Source organism: Pagrus major, chromosome 5 (assembly GCF_040436345.1).
Source record: "Pagrus major chromosome 5, Pma_NU_1.0".
Taxonomy (NCBI): Eukaryota; Metazoa; Chordata; class Actinopteri; order Spariformes; family Sparidae; genus Pagrus; species Pagrus major.
In genome coordinates, this window is record NC_133219.1 from 22699970 (window position 1) to 22721400 (window position 21431).

The 21431-nt window shown below is 40.0% G+C and overlaps 3 protein-coding genes across 3 annotated transcripts; all 3 read right to left on the reverse strand.

Annotated features, from left to right (window-relative positions):
• Positions 1-223: 223 nt before the first annotated feature.
• On the reverse strand, positions 224-7172 carry psat1 (phosphoserine aminotransferase 1). Its single transcript, XM_073466728.1, has 9 exons — positions 7015-7172; positions 5653-5713; positions 5213-5282; positions 4319-4524; positions 3269-3441; positions 2922-3091; positions 2185-2313; positions 772-909; positions 224-642 (listed from the first exon to the last, which is right to left on the reverse strand). The coding sequence occupies exons 1-9, from the start codon at positions 7069-7071 to the stop codon at positions 540-542; spliced, it is 1107 nt and encodes a 368-aa protein (XP_073322829.1). The 5' UTR covers positions 7072-7172; the 3' UTR covers positions 224-539.
• Positions 7173-9320: 2148 nt separating this feature from the next.
• kiss1rb (KISS1 receptor b) lies at positions 9321-11940 on the reverse strand. Its single transcript, XM_073466335.1, has 6 exons — positions 11718-11940; positions 11179-11303; positions 10548-10683; positions 10047-10285; positions 9810-9962; positions 9321-9557 (listed from the first exon to the last, which is right to left on the reverse strand). Exons 1-6 carry the CDS (start codon positions 11938-11940, stop codon positions 9321-9323), a joined length of 1113 nt encoding a protein of 370 aa, XP_073322436.1.
• A 2785-nt stretch (positions 11941-14725) lies between these two features.
• On the reverse strand, positions 14726-19026 carry isca1 (iron-sulfur cluster assembly 1). The gene is made up of 4 exons (XM_073466151.1): positions 18922-19026; positions 16332-16385; positions 15959-16064; positions 14726-15701 (listed from the first exon to the last, which is right to left on the reverse strand). Exons 1-4 carry the CDS (start codon positions 19000-19002, stop codon positions 15553-15555), a joined length of 390 nt encoding a protein of 129 aa, XP_073322252.1. The 5' UTR covers positions 19003-19026; the 3' UTR covers positions 14726-15552.
• Between the last annotated feature and the right edge of the window lie 2405 nt (positions 19027-21431).

A 21431-nucleotide genomic window follows, 5' to 3' on the forward strand; every position in this document is an offset into this window, starting at 1 on the left:
TAAAAATGTATTTTTTATTGTGGTTATTTCAACATCTAAATATACCCGTCTTCAATATGCCCGTTTACCCCGTGTACTTTAATGTCTGCCTGTGAGGCACCTTGTAACTCTGGTGCTTTATTAATGAAAGTTTATTATTCTATTATTATTATTCTAATTATAAATGTTTTAAATGATAAAATATGGTGCATTATAACAGAACATAAGACAAGGAATGCAAAAATCAAAGTCCTGCCAAGTTACATTTACTGGAATGTAAATATATTTTGAACCAGATACAAGAATTACGGGTTACAGTATGTACATCAAAGCACTGACAGTCAGATTCATTAAAAATAGTAGTTCTATGAAAGACAGATGTAATTAAGACCCTACTGCCAACATTAGTGGTTAAAGCTTATGAGGAACAATGAATGCTACAAAATGTCTAAAAAGGTGCACCCCCAGACCCAACATGGTTCTCAAGTAGAGGTAAACAACATTACTGTAGTAGATAAAGGCCATTGTGTGGCATCAGCTGACTTTAAGTACAGCCTGTTTTATTGGTGCTCTTTCTGGAATTCTTTCATATAGGCAGCGAGGGCTTCGGTTTCCTCCACTGTCACAGAGTTGTACAGAGATGCACGAATTCCTCCAACTGACCTGCAGGAGGAGACAAACAGGGTCAATTCCAAGCAAACTAATCCCTTATGCATCCGGACCCTGTATTCTCTCTTGAAATACAGTAATAAAGTTAGGGGTGCAACAGCAGCACGCATGCGTTTGACAAACCTGTGTCCTTTCAGTGATATCATTCCACGTTTGGACGCGTCTTCCACAAACTTCTTCTCCAAGGCCTCATCACCGTCTTTCTTCCCCACACGAAATGGTACATTCATGCGGCTCCGACAAGCCACATCTACAGGGCACCTGGACAGGGAGACACAGCAGTAAGTACTGCACTTCTAATTTAGATTTTTTACTTCATCACTTAGACAAAATCAGTTTCCCAAGAAAATCAAATTTAAAAAACGATTCACAGGAGGGGGGTTTATCGGTGGCTAACAGAGAGTTTAAGTTCTATGGGTGGTGTTTGATATAAAAGACCTTTAGTTAGCTCTAGTGGCCGATGCTCAATTTTCTTGAGGCTGTTATTATTTTTCCCATAAGTTTTATTATGAAAAAGAGCTCATATTTTGCAGGCATACTGCTGGAGGCTGAAATGCACACAGAAAACGTGTGAATGTCAGCACTAAAAAAAAAAAACGAAAGGAAAAAGTAATATTATTTGTTTGTTTAACACCTGGTTGATAAGGGCACAAGGTTCTGTCAGTATTTCGTGACACATTGTTTTTTCATATTGAGTGACATTAAACATCGTTCATAGTTTTACGAAGTTTGAAAAGGAGTGTGTGTGAGCCAAGCAAGACCGCCAACGTTACCTGGGCTCAGAGCACCAAAGTTTGATTGAAATTCCTGGATTAAGTTGACTTTGTGTATTGCAGTAGTAACAGTATATGAGACAAAGCATATTAAGAAACTTTATTTAAATACAATAAGCTCTATTGTTGCCATGTTTTTCTTGACTGTAGCTAGAAAATGACCATCTCTTCAAGTCAGATATGCTGATGGTAGGGATGTCACGATATACCCATATTGACGATAACCAAGATATTTAAAAATTAAATATTGATACTGTGTTGATTGACATATGATTACGTTGTGTAAATAATCCAGCTCTTCTTGAATAATTTCCTTCTCTATCCGTTCTCAATGTGGTGGTAATTCAAGACGGGAGTATAAAGAGAAATTCAAATCAGTCTGAGCATCATAATACAGTGTCTTAATAGTTAGTGATCTAATAATTACAAGGCCACATTCTGTTAGGATACCAAATGATGCTAATGTTTTTATTACATGTTTTCCTTCTTAGCCCTTGAAGTTAAAGTATTGTGTATTTATTGCGTACTTATGTCTTGTTATTGTGTATGTATGTACTGTATTATATGTATTTTTATGTGGGACGAATAAATTAATTTGGAATCTCGTATTTCATTCTTCATTTTAGCTTCTGTGACCCATCAGCACAGTTAAACCATCATTCAGTCAGAGATGCTGTACTTTTTGCTGACAGAGGTAGATTTGTGAATGGCACTCGTGAATTTCCTACTTTACCATCTGTCGATAAGGTTTTGTGACACTTACGCATAGAAACCGTTGGAAGCGTTGATAATGTCATAAATCATCGAGGACTTCTGCTTGTTGAGCGTCTCCATGGCAGCGCAGCCACCGTTGTTTTTAGTCCAGTCCAGCACCAGACCCATGATGTAGATGCTGAACAACACACAATCAAGGTGATAAAGATGACTGTCACTGCCTATTTGTGTTTTCTCTTTCTTACATCACAATTCAGTTATAAATCATTACAGGACTGCAAAACATTTATAAATATCCTCAAAAGGAATAGTTTCATATTTTTTGGAACAAGCTTATTTGCTTTCTTAGAGTTATATGGAGAAAAAAAAAATAATAATACCACTTTTTATGTCGTTATAGACTTAGCTTAGCCTAGTTTAGCGCACTATAGAGAATCTAAACCTGGCCTGGCTCTGTTGGAAGGTTAATTCTCACTATATTTAACATGTTAAACCATGTCTGTTTAATCCATCCCAAAAAAAGGGAAAACAACTAGTTGTGGATTTACATGGGATAATCTTCTAACATCTTCTCATTCAATTCTTAGCTTGAAAGCAAATTAGAGCACTTCCCAAAAATGCTGAAATATCCCTTTAAATCTTATCTGGTGAAAAATGAACAGTCATTCGAGGAGACACAATATAAATCAGTCAAAATCTCAGCATGTTTTTTCTTAGTAATAGACTGATAATCCTCAATCTGAAAGAAACAGGGGCTTCTAATAATATAAACAGGTGTGTGTGTACCTGAAACACGGCGGTGTGTTGTAGAGGGAGTTCATCTCAGCCTGCACCTTGTAGTCCAGGACAATTGGACACTCTTTCAGAGCATGGCCTAACAAGTCCTCTCGCACGATGACCACAGTTACCCCGGCGCAGCCCACATTCTTCTGAGCCCCGGCAAAGATCACCCCAAACTACACAATGCAAAAAGACACATTGAAATGTGACGTCTACAGCAGAGTTATCCACTTGTGGAGGCAAAAGTTTTATCTTTCATTTAAGATAGAGTGTCAAAAGGATATGAATTGTCTTATTCTTTTATTGTAAGAGCTGCATATTTAACGCAGTAACATTATTATTTTTGTCCTCACCTTCGACACGTCCACAGGCCGAGACAGGAAGTTGGAGGACATGTCGCATACGAGGACCACCTCGTTTGTTTCAGGTGTGAAGTTGTATTCAACACCATTGACTGTCTCGTTGGCGCAGTAGTACACGTAGGAGGCTGAGGGGTTCAGGGTCCAGCTGCCGGAGTCGGGAATTTCTGGAGAGAACAACAACAGAAAACAGTTAATCAAGACTAGAGACAGTGAAGGACTTCAAAAGGTGGGGTTAGGGGTTAGGGTTAGGCAATTCTGGAGTATGGTAATTGATTGTCAAGTCTCATCCCAGGTCATCAAATACTGATGCTCTGGGTCAGTATTCGGCATGACTTCTCACCCAAAGTATCAGTATTCGTCCTCTAAAACGAACCTCTGACTTGTAAAACAAAAAAGGGAGGACTGAGGAAAATCTGCCCTCTTTTTGGATCTTCTTTGTATTTTGTTTCAGTGACCATTTGGCAAATGTGAGATGTGCCAAATGACTTTCATTTCTGCTAAAAGAAAATTACACTGAGACACTCGTCTTTCTGGATGATGGCAGACTGTGAAGTGAGTTCTATAATACAAACCGATGTGTCTGAGGAGAGAGGGAGCAACGTGTTCGGATTTTGTCTAACAAAGCTTTTGTCTTTTAATCCAAACATTTCCAACTAAATGCCAAGTCCAAAACATTGTTAAACTGCCTTGAAATATTAGGATGAACCAGAACCCCAGTGAACCCTGATCAGACACAACCATGTGGAAAACTCATGCTCGCATTCCAGAGTCTTTCACTAGTGGTCGGCTCTATTGTTCATTATGTAACAGGCTGGACGGGCAGCCAGACTCTGCTGAGAGACTGTCCTAATGCAGCTTGAATGATAATGACCAACTCGTGAGAGCTGAAACTATTTTTTGATTTCATGACGGCAATTAAATTAAACTTTAAACTCCTAAAAAAGAGAGAAATATATTTGAAATTATTCATACCATAAAATAAATCAGTTGAGTCACCAAACCTACATTCTGGGACTATTCAGACTGTGCTCAAAGACTTACTCGTGTAACAATCCAGCTTCGGGTGGACAATGTTGACTTTGCCGTATTTCTCCGCTTCTTTTGCGGCTTTTGCTGACCATGTGCCCGTCACCAGGTAATCGGCGCACTTGGCCTCTTTAAGGCCAATCAAGTTGAGAGGAACACCGCTGAACTGTCCAGACCCGCCGCCCTGCAGGAACATCACCTTGTAGTTGTCTGGGATATTTCTGTGAGGGCAGAGGTGACTGTGTTAAACAATGTATACAGTGCAGACAGACCTTCCTCGATGTTACCTTCTTACACTGATTCATATCCAACAGAGATACAGCCTGCTAAATATCTACAACAGTAGACTGTTATACTGGTGTGGATGAATTGTTAAAACTGCATATTCATTACATGCTCCCCCTCTGCTGGCCAGAACGTGCAACTGTGGCTGATGCTTGCCCTCCCATCTTTCCAGGTGAAAGCTGTCTGGCTGATTATGAACCAATATGAGGGGGTATTCCACCTTCTATCCAGAAATGCAGTCAGTCAGCCTGGAGGCTGGCTGTGGTATGATGGTTTGTTTTATGACAATGTTAACAGAGTCTTGAAAAACATTGCGGTAATGACTAATGTGGCGATATGATCGCTCCCATCTTGTCACCCGTCCATAAATTGTGTTTTACTCTGTTCTTCTGGGTGTTTTTCATGCCAGTATGCCCTGGAATATATAGTGACGTTCTAACTGGATATGACCTGTTATCCATTTCCTAAAACAGACATTGTTTGAGTTGACTTTGCAGAATAATAAGAATTAACATCATTGTCACACTGTACTGCAGCACGTTGTTTCTACGTTTTTAGAAAAGAGGAGTGAAGGTGGAAGATAATGCAGAAGAAGCGATGTGTGATAACAAAGGAAGCACTTACATCAACTCTCGCAGGAGACTCTCTGTTTTGTTAATGATTTTGCTGAAGTCTGATGATCGGTGACTCATCTCTGGTGTGAACAGAATCAAAAACATTTCAATTTAATCTCACACATTGACATTTGCTCTCCTTTTCAGCAGATTTTCATTATATTAGGCTCGTTTCACACATGTACTATATAAAACAGATTCCAGTGAGTGAGGAAGCTATAGGGGCATTCAATACAGTTAACTACAATCAATGAAAGTGAGCCTATCGTTTAATGAGTTCAGATCTTACTGTTAATGTAAGAAAAACTGAAGAAATCCCCACAATGGAATATAATCAATATACATAATGTTTTTTTCTACAGGAATGAAGTCAACAGCACATGAGCTGGAGACGATGCATAGGTAACTTCATGTATATCTTAAGTGAAACCAATCGGTCGTTCTACTCACCGAGAACACTGATGCCAGTGCCGCTGTAGTTCAGGAGCTCCTTCTGCGCTTGAATCAGCACCTGAAACATGTAAATCATTTCTTCAGAGACTTCAAACGGCTACGAAGACTTAGGATGTGTTTTGTAGTGCTTTTTATCCTGATTTCCCTGGATTTAAACCAGATTCAAATTTTAGCGTTCAGAAACAGTTTAATCATCAAATTCAAGGACTTTTCCATGACTTTCCAGGCCCAACACAGCATAGTTTGAGACGTGGATAGGGGTTACTTCCTGTTAAAACACTCACAATTTTTATGAGAGCTATTACAGAAGAGCACTGACAACAATTATAAAAATATCAAAAGAACTTCAATTTCTATTCTTCCACAAAATGTATAAATTCGAGCACTTTTACTGACCTAAGTGTATTTTCAAAAAGTTTCAATGCCTGAGTTTTTTTTTCCTCTCAAAATTCACAAACTTTTGAGGATTTCAAGGACCTATGGGAACCCTGCAAATGTGACGTTTATTAGGGTTTAGAGATAACCACTGTGGCTGCCCCCTGTACAGTGAAGCTGAGTGACATTTTTATTAATAGTGCACAAAACAATCCAAATTAAATCATGTCACTTTTTATGACTTGATTACTTTTAATATTGCTTTTAGTTTGTAGTCATTTATGTTTTATTACATGTTTGATTTTGGCAGTTTCGGCCCTCCATACTACAAAAACCTCAGTCTCCTGACCAGAGTGTATTTGTATTTAGCAGAGGTCTAAACCGAGCCTGCTCTTTTTAACTGTTAAAAAACACAGGAAGCTGATGTGTGCACAGCCATAAAACTTGATAAGTGAGAGCTGTGATTTATTGTTTTCTGACAGACAAGGTGTTTTTCTGCCATCTAGAGGCAGTGTCTCTGTGAGGCACAAAGGAGCAGGTTTCCACATGAATGAAAGGAGGCTGATGCAACTCAACGCTGTGTTTTCAGCCTGTTGGAGCTGCTGACGAATGGCAAGCCGCCGGCAGCAGCAGTAAAAAAACACCTCAAGGCTGAATCCCAGCCTGCCGGTACGAGAGGGACAATATGTAACATGCACAGTTTTGAATGTTTAATCGATCACTTTAAAAAGCACAAGTGTCGAGGTGAGAAAATGTCTGCAGCGTGCATCTGCAAACTAGATCAAAGTGATATAACCCTCTTCCGAGAGGCGCTCTCTCGCTCTCTCTCTCTCTCTCTCACTCACTCACTCACACACACACACACACACACACACACACACACACACACACACACACACACACACACACAGCAGTCAGCTCGTCTTTTTACAGCCATTTCTCACATTATTCACTCACACAAGCTACACGAGGATCTACACTTACGGATTGAGGGATTTTAGCAGGTCCAGCGCCAAAGTTGATGGTCTGTTTCTTGTCCATGATGTGAGATGAGTTGCTGTGCTCAAATGACGGCTGACTGATTCGGAGATGTGGATGATTTTCAGCCTCTGCTGCTCGACTGAAACTCTCCTCCGACGGTCCTCGGCGGCGTGGATGACAATTATCTAGCAGTGCATGAAATGCTGCGTTCAGGTGCTCCTCGTAAAATAGTTACCTCGACTTACAAAACAAAGTTCACTCTGTATAGCTAATGTGTGACTGGGATATTAACAGTAGTATTTAAAAAAATGCATTTAAGATGCTTTATTGTTGTTGTTATTATCTTATATTATTGTTGGGTGTTTTGTTCATCTTACTGTTCTTTTTTAACCTCGTTCAACCATGTAAAGCACTTCGTAGTTATATTTTAAAAGTGCATGATGAATACAAATTTTAATGTTATCAGTCATGTTGTAATGAATGATCCGGCGCTTCTTGTTTTATTGTATTGTATTACAGTCCGTGTCTTATTGTTCCTTCGCTTGTATTTTCGGAATCCCCTGAAGGCAACACAAGGATGCCAACTCTCAGCCAGTCATTTCATTGGCTGGTGTCACATGTCTGCTTGGTAAACGGATATCATTGGTCAAAATCGATTTAGCTCGCGACTGATTGGCCGCACTGTTACGCCACAGGACTGTGAGCATGCTTCATATACTGCGCTTAAATTTGTAATCATCATGACTATCTAATGGACCATAAACCCTTCTGTCACTGTATTAAAATAACTACAGTGAAAGGCTGAAATATAAAGTCAATGTTTAGCCTATAGTTGTCCACTGTGTTAAAGGAAAACTTGCTTTTTAAGACACTGGGGGAACACAGCAGCAATATAACCTTTAGCTCTTCTTATCACCAATAAATCAATGGTCCCTGCAGGCAGTTGGACATTTCAAAATCAGTTCTGTTTAGTATCTTAAAGATGCAATGTGTCTGCAGAGTTTCAGGTTGTGTCTGAAGGAGGACAGGAAGGATTTCTGGGTAAGTAAAGAGGCTCTCAGAGGAGCAGAGAAGCCTCATGACAAAATCAAAATCCAGTTAAACCATGATGAGCTGCACCCAGCACTGCACTACACAAAAAGCCAAAACATACACACGCTTAATATGATTTACTTCATTTATTTTTACGAACACTCTCATTCCCTGTACTATATATTCTATGTCAATGCAAAACTGCCCCTATTGCGCACATTAACACAATGTACAAGAAGCCAGACGTACAGGAGTACGGATTACCTGCAGAAGTGTGTGGATTTACAGACAAAGAAGCGCTTCAGAAGAAGACTAGCTGTATACAGACCAGCACAACATTAGCCTCCTATGGTGGCAGACATTGCTCAACAATCTCTTGGATCAATTCTTAATGTATGTTTATATTCTATCTATAGTTTTATCGTCCTGATTGTCCACATTGTAGTTCTACTATGTTGGTCTATTCTGTACACACATCTGTTGCATGTCTTGTCCTTATCTGTTTCCTATCTGAATCAAGGGTCTAAGGACAGAGGGGGTCAGTCCCTTGAAGCAAATTGTGATCTGTGATAATGGACTACACAAATAAAAGTGACTTGACTTATTTGAAGAGCTGGTATTTGTTAACATGTTGCACCAAGATAAAGTCCCCAAACTCACCGTGTAGGGTTAGGGTTAACCTGATGATACTAAGACACAAATAGGAGGACACACTGGAGAAAAACATGATACAAAATAAAAAAGACCAAACGGAATTTGAATGTTTGAAGGGTAAGTCCACCAGTTTAACACCTTATAGTGTTAAATTCTGCACATATGAGTGAAGCTCTCGTAGAAACCAGAAGAAAAGCACATATTTTACTGGAGGGAGACTTTAAACGCTGTGGATGCAGTCACTAACAGTTACAGTTGTTACACAATTTTCTACACCTCCCTGAGAAATAGATAAAAACCAGGAGCTCAAACATCTTGACATCCAGTGAACTGATTGCATCAGTTCGGCTAAGGTAGAAAATGTGACTGAGATAATTACATTTCAGCAGCTCGTGTTCGTCACGAGAGGCTACTGACTGGTTCGTCCTTTTTAAGAGATCACACGGCCACTCAGTGTGTGTGTGTGTGTGTGTGTGTGTTTTTCACTGGTGTTCTTAGTACTCTTTATGCTGAGCCCACATTGTGTCATGGTGGATGGATGATGTGTACATCCCTGCTCTCATCTCCAGAACAAACAGTAAATAAACAATGAGTGCACAGTGTCCGATCGCTCAGTGTGGCCTTTAGGACCCAGATGAAAGAAAGTGCATCTCTGCTTCTCCTTTGGGTGCCTGGCGATCCACCTCTCCCCCGTCCTCTGCGTCCATGTTTCCCACCCTCACTCTCCTCCGCGTACGCCACAGGAAAGCAGCAGGGAAGGCGTGCTTGAAGGCCTTTCTGAAGTTGTTGCCCATGAAGGCGTAAACCAGCGGGTTGACGGAGGAGTTAGAGTAAGACATGCAGTGACCCCAAATCTTCAGCTGTGGATGCAAAATGAAAGAGTCAGATGAAAGCCATCGATCAGTGTCACAGTGTTTGAAGCAAGAGCATTGATTTTTTGTCCCCACAGTCCTGTCATTCACTGTCGCTGCCTGGTAGATACATGAGACTGGGGATCCACATCTCATCTCAAGGAATATTCAAAAAGTCTCCAATTTGTTTGATCATTTTTCGGATAAGCTATTACACCAGCTATATGGATAGACAGCCAAACATCATGGAGAGTAAGTCACCTTGTACAGAACATAACTGCGAAGGCCAAAAGCTTGCAGGAGGATGCAGACCTGGATGGGGCCCCAGCAGATGAGGAACAGGGCCACCATCACCACCACCATCCGGGATACTCGCGCCCTCACTGCTGCTGCTCGCTCTGCCTGAGCCTGAAGCTGGAGTTAGGGAGGCTTCGTCATGATCAGAAACTCATTCTGTGCTCCGTGCGTTTATTAAGTAACTCCATATCTTTCTCTTACTTGGTAGCCGCTATCGATTGGATTCACGCTGGATTGCCCCATGCGTTTGAGCATAAAGGCGTAGCAGGCGGTGATGGTGAGCAGGGGAAGAAGATAGACGGCCAGGAAGCTGTAGATGATGAAGGCTCTCTGGAGGCGGGCTGAGGGGAAAACCTCACTGCAGTATGTCTGAGGGCCAAACCAGTATCCTGCCTCCAAACGCTGGTACACAGCCACAGGGATCGACAGAAGCAAAGCGCCTGGAAATGACAGGAGACATGACAGTGTGACTCAGAAAGGTTACATTTATTGTCACTAGAACAAAGTCAGTATCAAGTTTTAACATAACATAAAGGCCACGTTTCAAAAGGAGAATTTGGGGCTATAATCCATTTACTGCAGTGAATAATTTACATCAAACAGCACGTTCTTGAAACAAATAAAAGCAATAAGTTGTTACCGATATGTCATTGCCAGTGTGAATGTGTGTGTGTGTGTGTGTGTTGTGTATTTGTGTGATACCTATCCATATAGACACAGAGACAGCCAGAGCCATGCGAGGCGTTCGGTGTCGCAGTGACTGCAGAGGATAGACAGTCACGTAGCAGCGGTCCACACTCATAGCTGACAGAGTGATACATGTGGCCTGAGCAGTCACCTGAAACACACACACAAAGTTTATTTCTGTTTGACACATACGCAAAGGATATGTTCTGTTTGTTTTTCTGTTGGTTTTATGACTGTATGGAAGTCCATCGAGGACTACATTACAGTAAGATGATAATGTAAACTACAAAATGAAAATGTAATTCCACAATGGCATTATTATGTATGACAATATATTCAGACTTTAAACTATCAGTGTCTACATGCTTTACAGCTTTACAATTTCACTTGAATTACTGTAGTTATAAACAAATTATATATACTTCTGAAGTATAGAGTCTGCTCTGCATTATTCAGGTAGCTGTGTCTAATAGTATTATTTAGTATTATTCTGCATGTAGTAATGTCCATAATCCTGCAATGTATTATCGGGACTGTCTTTACCATCTAAACTGTTTGGCATGTTTATAGTGCCATTTTCCATTTTGTTGTAATTTTTCCAGCAAATCCAGGCCTGTTTGCTTGTGCGTTCACGTGTGTATCTCACCTGCTGAAGGTAGTTCACCAGTCGGCACATAAACTCTCCAAAGATCCAGCTGGGCATCGGATATAGTGTGGCGGTGAAGGGCACGCAGCAGACCAGAAACAAGATATCGGTTGTGGCCAGGTTAACTGTTAGAGAGTAAAAACAGTGATTCAAGACACATGGAGGTGAGATGCTTGAGACAAAAAGACCAAAGGTAACTGTGTTACTATCAATAATATTGTTCGGTGCAGAGGTTTCTGCCTGTCAAAATTCACCAACCGTTCTGCGTTCTGAGTTTTGGATCTGCTGTTATTTTAAGGTATTTCAATTCAAAACATGGCCTTCTTTGTATGTTAATTACGAGCCACTGTCACAGTCATTTGTTAATTTTGAGTTTTGAGTAATTATGTTTTCTCTTTTTTCTTCGAAAGTGACCATTTCTTGAGGTAATTTCCTTTTCGTACCCTATAAACTCCTGTGTGGGACGTCCCTGTTCCTTTTCTTATCAAGCAATGCAGCTCTCACTGGAAACCCTGACAGGAGTGCTTCAGAAAAGTTACCTATATAAAAGTTGGTGACGGTCTTCATCTGCTGGTGCTTGGTGACCACATGGATGACCAGCGAGTTCCCGACCAGGCCGATCAGCATGATGAGGGCGAAGAAAGTGGGGACCAGCCAGGCGTCGACCAATACTGGGGGCCCTTGGCCCTCCTGAGATGCGGACTCATTGCATACAGACCCGGAGCAGTCTGGACTGTGATTGGCTGCTGGATCCACCGTCATCCTCGCAAATCAAAGCCAGGACTATTTCAATGGCACACGTAGAATATATTTGAATTTGGTAGAATCTCAGCTAATATAACTGCTGTGTCTTTTATCCTCAGTGTGTGTTTCTTAAGACACCGTGCAAATGTAGCATGAAAAAAGACAATAACGAAGTTAAGAATTAAAGAAAATAAAAAATTGCAACAAAACAGGTACATTTAAATATGTTCATAATTTAGCATTTATCTTTTTAAATGAATACCCACTCATTTAGATTCATGACAAGCCAGATTAAATATTTAAGCATCTTGAATAAGCTTTTGTTTTTTATAACAGGCCTTTTCTTACCTGTGCTGTGTTCCTCTCTCTGCTCTGGGTTATGTCCCGTGTCCGTCACTGATGGGCTGCTGTTCTGTACTCTGCAGGTCTGAGATGAAAGCCCTTTTATAGACCACCATAACTCGGGAGAGAAGGGGAGGGGGGATGTTTGGAGGGGACGGGAGCATTTGTGAGTGCTTCTGTGAGTGCAAGAGAGAGAACGACTGAGATAATATGAGCTATAAAACAAAACATCCATCATTGCCTGTAATTACTCAGGACTGGGTGACCTGTGAAATGACTGCAGCTGGATTCTAATTAAGTCATTACATTTTTTCATCATGCATTAGATTCTTTATTTCAAACATGTTAAAACATAAAAAAATAAAAAAATAAATTATAATTCAGAGGTGTGCACAAACTGCAGCTAAACCTCTAAAGTGCAGCTGAAATCTAACCACAGTTGAAAGATGTTCCACCACCTTTTATTTTATCAACACTATGCAGTAACAGATGATTCATTGAAAAAACAAACAGGACAATCATATTGACTGCCACTTACTGCTGTGGGCCATGGTGACACTCCAGCTTGATTTCCCTCCACTTCCACACATGGGTCATTTTGAAAGCTGTCATGACATCCATCACACAGCTGGAGTTGATGTAAGTGCTGCCTTTGTTATCACACAATGCTTCTTCTGCATTATCTTCCACCTTCATGCCTCTTTTCTAAAACGAAGAAACGACATGCTGCAGTACAGTGTGACACTGATGTTAATTCATATTATTCTCCAAAGTCAACTCAAACAATATCTGTTTTAGGAAATAGATAACAGGTCATATCCAGTTAGAATGTCACTATATATTCCAGGGCATACTTGCATGAAAAACACCCAGAAGAACAGAGACACACAATTAATGGACGGGTGACAAGATGGGAGCGATCATATCGCCACATTAGTCGTTACCGCAATGTTTTTCAAGACTCTGTTAACATTGTCTGTTTCTCCTCAGGCTGTCTTGACTGTTGATAGATGAATGCCAGACAAGTTTAGGCTACGCAAATAGTCAGTCAGTGAAATGGGTGTGTTACTTTCTCCACAGACATTAATGTATGATTCATCAGAGAGAGCTGTACCTTGAAGCACTCTTTGAGTTTACAAACCATGTGAATGAGTTTTCATGTTTTATTGATTCGAGTTATTTTTTTGTTAAGGATTTATGATAAATAAACTGGCCTTTTTCTCAATGATTTCTCAAATAATGATTGTATGTGGAACAATGTTGATGGCATGAAAACTAGTTGAACCAAATTCTACCAGTGTGTATTTTCAACATCATTCTCAAAGAAACAGACACGACTGAGTCAATTTAAATCTACATTTTAACTGGTCACAATAATCCTAGTTCCATACTTACATTTGTTGTAAATGTTTGCATTAAATATAACAACGTCGAACTATTGAGAAACAAAATTGTTACGATATACTGTACTGTACTTCATAGCACAAATAGTCTAAATGAAATCAAAAGAAAGTCCAGAAATAAAGGCAACTTACATGTTTGAGGGGCAAAACATTTGCTAAGACTTAATAAGATGGATCTGGTTGAAGAGCATCTATTTGGGTTAAAACCACTAACTTTCCAGACAGCAATAAATTTAAAGCCACACTAATTAAAATGTTTATATCAGCTGGTGATCAAATGACCTGTAATGTGAAAGGGGTCACTCCTACTGCACAGTCCAGCAGTTCCCCTCATCTCAACAAAGCCTTTTTCAGCTCATTGTTTTTCGTTTTCCAGCTGCAGCTTTACTGTTTGGTTGATTCTCATTGTTCAGTCAGCGTCAGACACTGCAAGCAGTACTGAAAAGTACTGATACCCAGCACAGTTAGCTACCATACGTTTATACACCCATGACTGTAGCTACTGTTAGCTTGTTAGCTGTGCAGCTAGTTGGACTACCAGGGGAGTGTTGGGTGTTTATACCACTAGCACAGGAGAGTTGGACTGCTGGGAGAAAGAGGTTTTCAGGCCCAGGGCTAGCCAATTAGCATGCTAACTTCAGTAGTAATATATGACTTCTAAATAAAAAAAACATAAAACAAGGAAATATCTGTGCAACCTTCGATTGTCCCTTAGCATTCTTCACACACACATTTTAGAGAACACTTTTTTTCAGAGTGAAATTGACAAGAGGCCTGTTTGTTTTATTTATAATTTTTCACTACCTAAAGCCCGTGAGACTCTCTGCTGTCTGAGTCTCCTTGCTTATTTTGATTGTCCATGACCCCATAAGACTTAAAAAAAATATTAAGCAAAGCTCCAGCTTATTATTGTGGTAGTATTACAACCCAAAAATACAGATTAAAAATAAATCTTTGAAAATGACCGCCTTTGGAAGCTGCCTGAAGAGACAAATCAACAAAAGAGAAGTGATGCCACAGATTTCATCTGGTTTTGATAACTGAGCTGTCACCATGACTTGCAATTTTATATTACTGGATGAAGCCATTTATTATTTCATATGTACACAGGAATATTGCACAGGTTACAAATATTCAGAGCACGCAGTCTATACAAAGTCGTCAAGCAAAAGAATCCAACAAAAACCTCATGTACTCTTATGTGTCGATACATGTTTGGTGCATGTTTTTTTGTGCGCTTGTGTGGTTCAAGGGAGATTTATTTTACATTCTTTATATGTACACACAGAGATAAATATATACTTATACAAACTAATAAAGCAGTTTCAAGACACTCAAACTCTTCCACTTCTGCATACCGCCGGTACATTACACTGGATGATAATACACTGGCTTACAGTGTTAATCAGACCTCTGATGTTGACAAAGACGTTAATGTATGTTAGTGGATAGATCCAAACTTGATAACAGAATACTTCTGGTGTCATGCTTCACTTGACTGAAGACATTGTGCGTATATGTGTAAGATGGCAGCCAGTCACTGAAATAATAAAACAACTTTGCTTTTGAGGTCATTCTAAAGTTTGTTTAGATGCAGAGCCAAGAATAAAAAAAAAAGTTGTCAACATCATCTGAACCTAAAATCAACATGTTGAGATGGTTTTGACTAACTGTATTAGAGCGTACTCAAAGCAGAAACAGAATTGGGCTTTACGAGTGTCATGTTTAAATGTTCTGCAGGAAGAGCAGTGGTAGTAACGCAGACACATCCACATCTCAGAGATTTCCTCATGTTCCTCGTCAACATTCAGTCTCTCAGTCTTTTTGGGTGGGACAAGGGTTTGGAGCACTAAGGGTGCGGGGGAGGACAGAGGCTCCATGATGCTCATATGTTGAAGCTTTCTCCACAGCCACATGTGCCCTTGATGTTGGGATTGTTGAAGACAAATTCACTGGACAGCTTTGACTCCACAAAGTCCATCTCAGTTCCCAGAAGTGTGAGCTGAGCCTTCTTCGCTATGAACACCCTGACACCTGCAAGAAAGTAGAGCTGTAGCCACTCCCAAGTTCTAGGTCGCTGTGTGTACAATTTGAACATTTCCAACTTTAGCAACCTCTAGTGGTACAATCAAAAAAAGATACTGTAACACACGGCAATGCATGACATGAATAAAGATGAAAACTGAAAAAAAAATGTGTATTTGTATTTAATCTTTGCTTGTCTTCATATCCCAAACATTAAAAAATATTTGACTATAAAAAAGCAAGCACAACAACAATTTGTCACTCACCATCCTGCAGCACTTCCTCATCAGATATGCTTTTCTCCGTGGTGTAGTCCAGTGTGTAAGTAAGTCCATTACAGCCACGCGTTCTCACTCCAACCTTCAAACCGATCTAGAGAGAACCAGAAGGACATTAGCTTTCCGTGTTATTTATCAATAATTACAGTTTCATCAATTTTGCCGAAAAGGTTATGTATGGCCTTTTTTTGGCCTTCTATTTTTGGTAAAGCTTAAAAATGTATCACAGTTAACTTTAAACAACACAAAGAAGGGGAGGGTAAATTATTTTAATGACAGCAACTGTGTTGAAATTTTAGGACGCAAAACAACACAGCTTGATGATGTGATGTTTCAGTGAATGCAAGCCATAATTACTCACATATTCCGGCTTGTCCTGCAACAATACCCTGATCTTGTTCACAGCTGATGGAGTCTAAAGAAAACAACAACAGAATATAAAAGGTTAGCACTCACAGCAACAATACACAGTGGATTCAGCTGGAAGCAGTGTATTTTCGCAAAACTGTGACTGTTTCAAACATTCTGAGCAGAAAAATGACAATATAAAAAGCACACTTTGGTGCAGGTTTAAGTTTATTTGGCTGTTTTGATACACTACACCCCCCCCACTGTGAAACATTTCTGTTTCATGTGCTAACACTTACAGGAAATAACCTGCACTCTGAAGCTGCGGCTGTCACTGAGTGAATGTAGGTTTATAACTGAGGGATATCAGTGTTTGGGCTCTCACGTGGAGGCATTTGGGAGACTGAGACGAACTACATTAGCCACATGGTGCTAATCCCTTTAAGCCGGTGTGTTCATCTGTATGTGTGCAACTGTGCTGTGATGCCAAATGTACAGTACATCCCAACTGTGTCACAGTCTGCTTCATAACTACACTGTCAACCAAGTGCAATGGGTAATTACTGAATTGAAGGTCTATGTAGTGTGTGTAGTAGACAGGAACACTTGGATTTTAAGTTCTTGTTTTTCATCTTAATTTATAAATGGTATGATAGCCAAGCACACAAATTAGGTAATTTATTATATATTATTACAGTACAATGTGAAGGCATAATATGTTTAATTAACCTTTTGGTAAGATTTAAGTATATCTTTGTCCTTAGTCCCTGCCAGGTAAAGAAAACAGCAGAACCCTTTATCATCTGCTGTTGACTCGGTGTTGAGGGGTGTCCTACTACATTACTACTTCAGAGCGTTGCCTTTATCAGCTCAGACCACCATACACACATATTATCTTTCAATAGCACTGTTGGCGGAGCTCGTCATGCTCACCATTAGTGAATGTTTATCCCGCCTGTAACTACAAACCGTGAACCTGCACCGACAGCCAGCTATACTAAGTGCCTGCTTTGAATTGTTGTTTTTTTTTTTTTTACTTATTTCCTGTTTAATTTCCCCTCAATGTTTGCTAGTACAGCATCTTGCAACTCAAGACTTTGAAAGGCGCTTTACCTACTTATTTACAATCTTATTTGAATATCACATCGACCACTAACTACTGATAATTTTCTGGTGTGTTTGCTACATTTAGGCAAGGAAAGGAGAGTTTATTTATAAATAAAGAGATCAGACAGCTAACAGTACATTCGGGGATGGATTGAAAAGGGTGACTTGCAACAAATGCCTCAGTACATCCAAAGCAGGGACTTCACAAACAACGTTTTTTTGTAGTTAAGTAGTGGGCCACCACAAGCCTTTCAAAGTCACCACTGGTGGTCAATCCAGTTGAGATCTGGTTACTGTGATGGCCACATAATTTGAGTCACAACGTTTTCATACATGCTGGACAATCCAGTGAACCTGTGTGCTGTGTAGCATGTGCACTGCATGTTTTCCCTCCTTTACAGAATTTTACTTAATTTATCATACCCACTGGGATGCAACAGCCCATTCCTTTTCTCTCTTTTTTTTGAGATTACAAAGATCAGAAGAAATTGAGGTCAAAGCAGTACACAATGTATATTAAATGCTGAAAATGATATTTTGCTTAGTAGATGAACTTAAGATGTTCTTTAATGCACACATATTCTGGGCTGGTATTACTCTTATAGATACTGAACTGTTGCTATAATAAGAGAGTACTTTTTATAGACTAAATATATATATGTAATCATGTTATATCACTAACAAACTATACCCACCACTGAGTTTCATATTTAAAACGCTGTATAGCTACTTTAATCATTCTGGTCAGGACACTAATCACAATAGAGAAGCTGCTTTTGAAAACAGATATATGTCTAAAGGATGAGCATGGGGTTTTTAAGGTTGGGTGTTACTGGGTTCATTATGAGGGCTCCAGTATTTTTATGCAGCTTGCTAGTGTCTAAAAGTCAGAATGAGAGAATAAGCGGCCTCTGCTGTATTTAAAAAACAGTTTGCTTGAATTGGAAGTTGGATATACAAAACTAAATCACTAGCTTATAAAGATACCTTTACAATCGTCACGCTACATGTTGCAGTTCTTATTAGTTATGTAATACCTTGTTGAAGACGCTATTGTTTCAAAATTGTAGGACAAGGTTAGTTAATACGTCTTGATAGCGATGTCGGTTGAGGAACAGTACAGTCACTGGCACGTTACCAAACAACAGCTTAGCTTAGCATCCTAGCCGGGGACCAACATTATTAGCTAGAGCAATTTTCCCAACAAAATGTCATGGCTGTATAACAGCACCAGAGTGAATATCAATTAAAATAAGCTAATTTAAACGATGACATTTCAATGTGACAGGAATGCTTCGCTTAAGAACATACCGAGCTGTACTGCGTGTGACGTTCAAGTCCCAGGGTTGCTAACGTTAGCTTAGCTAACTTAGGATCACGTAACATTGCAAGTACACAGCGGTCGCCGGTGTTTCCGCCACACTTTCTGAACTGACATGTAGCGAACGGACAGAAAAATGTTGTACATGAGTTTGTTGACACAGTTTATAACTTACCAGTGTCAGTGCGGCTCTTGTGGGCAATATCTTTCTTTTGCTGACCGCTCGGACGGTCGCTCGCACCACGGAGGCAGACATGTTGCTACAGTTAAAATCAAAACATTAAACTGCGCAAGCCTGGAGAAAAAATGGCAACCGCCCCTGAAATGCAGCCCGTTTAATGATTGGCTTACACCATGACGGATGGGCGCGACAGCCAATGAATTTCCGGAGAAGAATCAACTAAGCTTCTACATCCGCTTCTGTTTTGTAACATGTAATATTATAGAATTACCGTAAAAATGTTATGTAAACACTACTCAGAATTAGTTAGGGATATTGGGATATTTTATGGTTTTGATGTTTTTGTTTCTTCTGTGACATATCTTGGATTAACTGATAAACTTCCAGTACAGTTTCTGGCTCTTTCTACCGGTTTCAAACCGAAGTGAGGTTAGTTTTAGGTTGGATATTGTACAGACATTTACCCCGGAGACACCCAGCGGCGGTGCGCTAGAGGCTGACTTGGGGACCATCAATAAATTATCCTATTGTTTATTTCATTTACACAAAAACAATGTTTCTTCATGCTGATATTAGTGAAAATGATGATAAAAAAAACAAAATGATACTAAACTGATTTCATGTAGCACACTTATTTTGACATTTTTATTTTGATTATGTGTTATGTATTTATTTTGTAAGAGAATGGCTTTTTTCAGTAGCTTCCATGTCATGTGGAGCAGTGACTCCAAACCAATGCTGAATTGTAGGCTACCACTACACAGGTCAAATAGGAGACACACTGATTTTTAATGGATTTTACTGCTTCTTTTATTTTATATAATATTTTTGTCAAAATTCAGCAGCTATTGTTCAATAGTTTCCATGTCATGTGACCCAGTGTATCCAAACAAATGCTGAATTGTATTAATAAATGGAACAAATGAGACACACCTCTTGTTATTGGATTTTACTGCTTCTTCTACTTTGTATGAAAATCTATTATGAAAATTCAGCATTTCCTTCAAATGGCTTCATTATTCAAACAGAAAGTGTTTCCGTCAACGCAGCACCTTTATTCTCTGATGTTCATCAGTGCATATATATAAAATATAATATATAAATATCCAGAGGAATTTGTATTTTTGGTGAATATTTTAAAGAAAAAAGTGGCCATTTTTCATGAAAACCTCGGGCCATTTTTTCAATAGCTTCCAGGTCTTTGGACCGATTGACTCGAAATCGCTCCCAAACGTGGTCATATAGCGGCTGAACGAGACACAGCAGTCCCCACCGGATTCCGGTGGAATTTGTATTTTTGGCGAATATTTTAGTGAAAAGGGACAGTGTTTCAGGAGACTGGTTTAAGGCTGGGGTTAGGGTTAGGGTTAGGGTTCCTCTTGGCCGATTGACTCCAAATTGACCACAAATGTCGGCGGTGCTGGCGGAAAGAAAAAAAAAAGCAGTTTTTATTGGATTCCGGTGGAATTTGTATTTTTGGTGAATATTTTAAAGAAAAAAGTGGCCATTTTTCATGAAAACCTCGGGCCATTTTTTCAATAGCTTCCAGGTCTTTGGACCGATTGACTCGAAATCGCTCCCAAATGTGGTCCTATAGCGGCTGAACGAGACACAGCAGTCCCCACCGGATTCCGGTGGAATTTGTATTTTTGGCGAATATTTTAGTGAAAAGGGACAGTGTTTCAGGAGACTGGCTTAAGGCTGGGGTTAGGGTTAGGGTTAGGGTTAGGGTTATGGGGCTAGGGTTAGGGTTAGGGTTCCGCTTGGCCGATTGACTCCAAATTGACCACAAATGTCGGCGGTGCTGGCGGAAAGAAAAAAAAGCAGTTTTTATTGGATTCCGGTGGAATTTGTATTTTTGGTGAATATTTTAAAGAAAAAAGTGGCCATTTTTCATGAAAACCTCGGGCCATTTTTTCAATAGCTTCCAGGTCTTTGGACCGATTGACTCGAAATCGCTCCCAAATGTGGTCCTATAGCGGCTGAACGAGACACCGCAGTCCCCACCGGATTCCGGTGGAATTTGTATTTTTGGCGAATATTTTAGTGAAAAGGGACAGTGTTTCAGGAGACTGGCTTAAGGCTGGGGTTAGGGTTAGGGTTAGGGTTATGGGGCTAGGGTTAGGGTTAGGGTTCCGCTTGGCCGATTGACTCCAAATTGACCACAAATGTCGGCGGTGCTGGCGGAAAGAAAAAAAAGCAGTTTTTATTGGATTCCGGTGGAATTTGTATTTTTGGTGAATATTTTAAAGAAAAAAGTGGCCATTTTTCATGAAAACCTCGGGCCATTTTTTCAATAGCTTCCAGGTCTTTGGACCAATTGACTCGAACTCGCTCCCAAATGTGGTCCTATAGCGGCTGAACGAGACACAGCAGTCCCCACCGGATTCCGGTGGAATTTGTATTTTTGGCGAATATTTTAGTGAAAAGGGACAGTGTTTCAGGAGACTGGCTTAAGGCTGGGGTTAGGGTTAGGGTTAGGGTTAGGGTTATGGGGCTAGGGT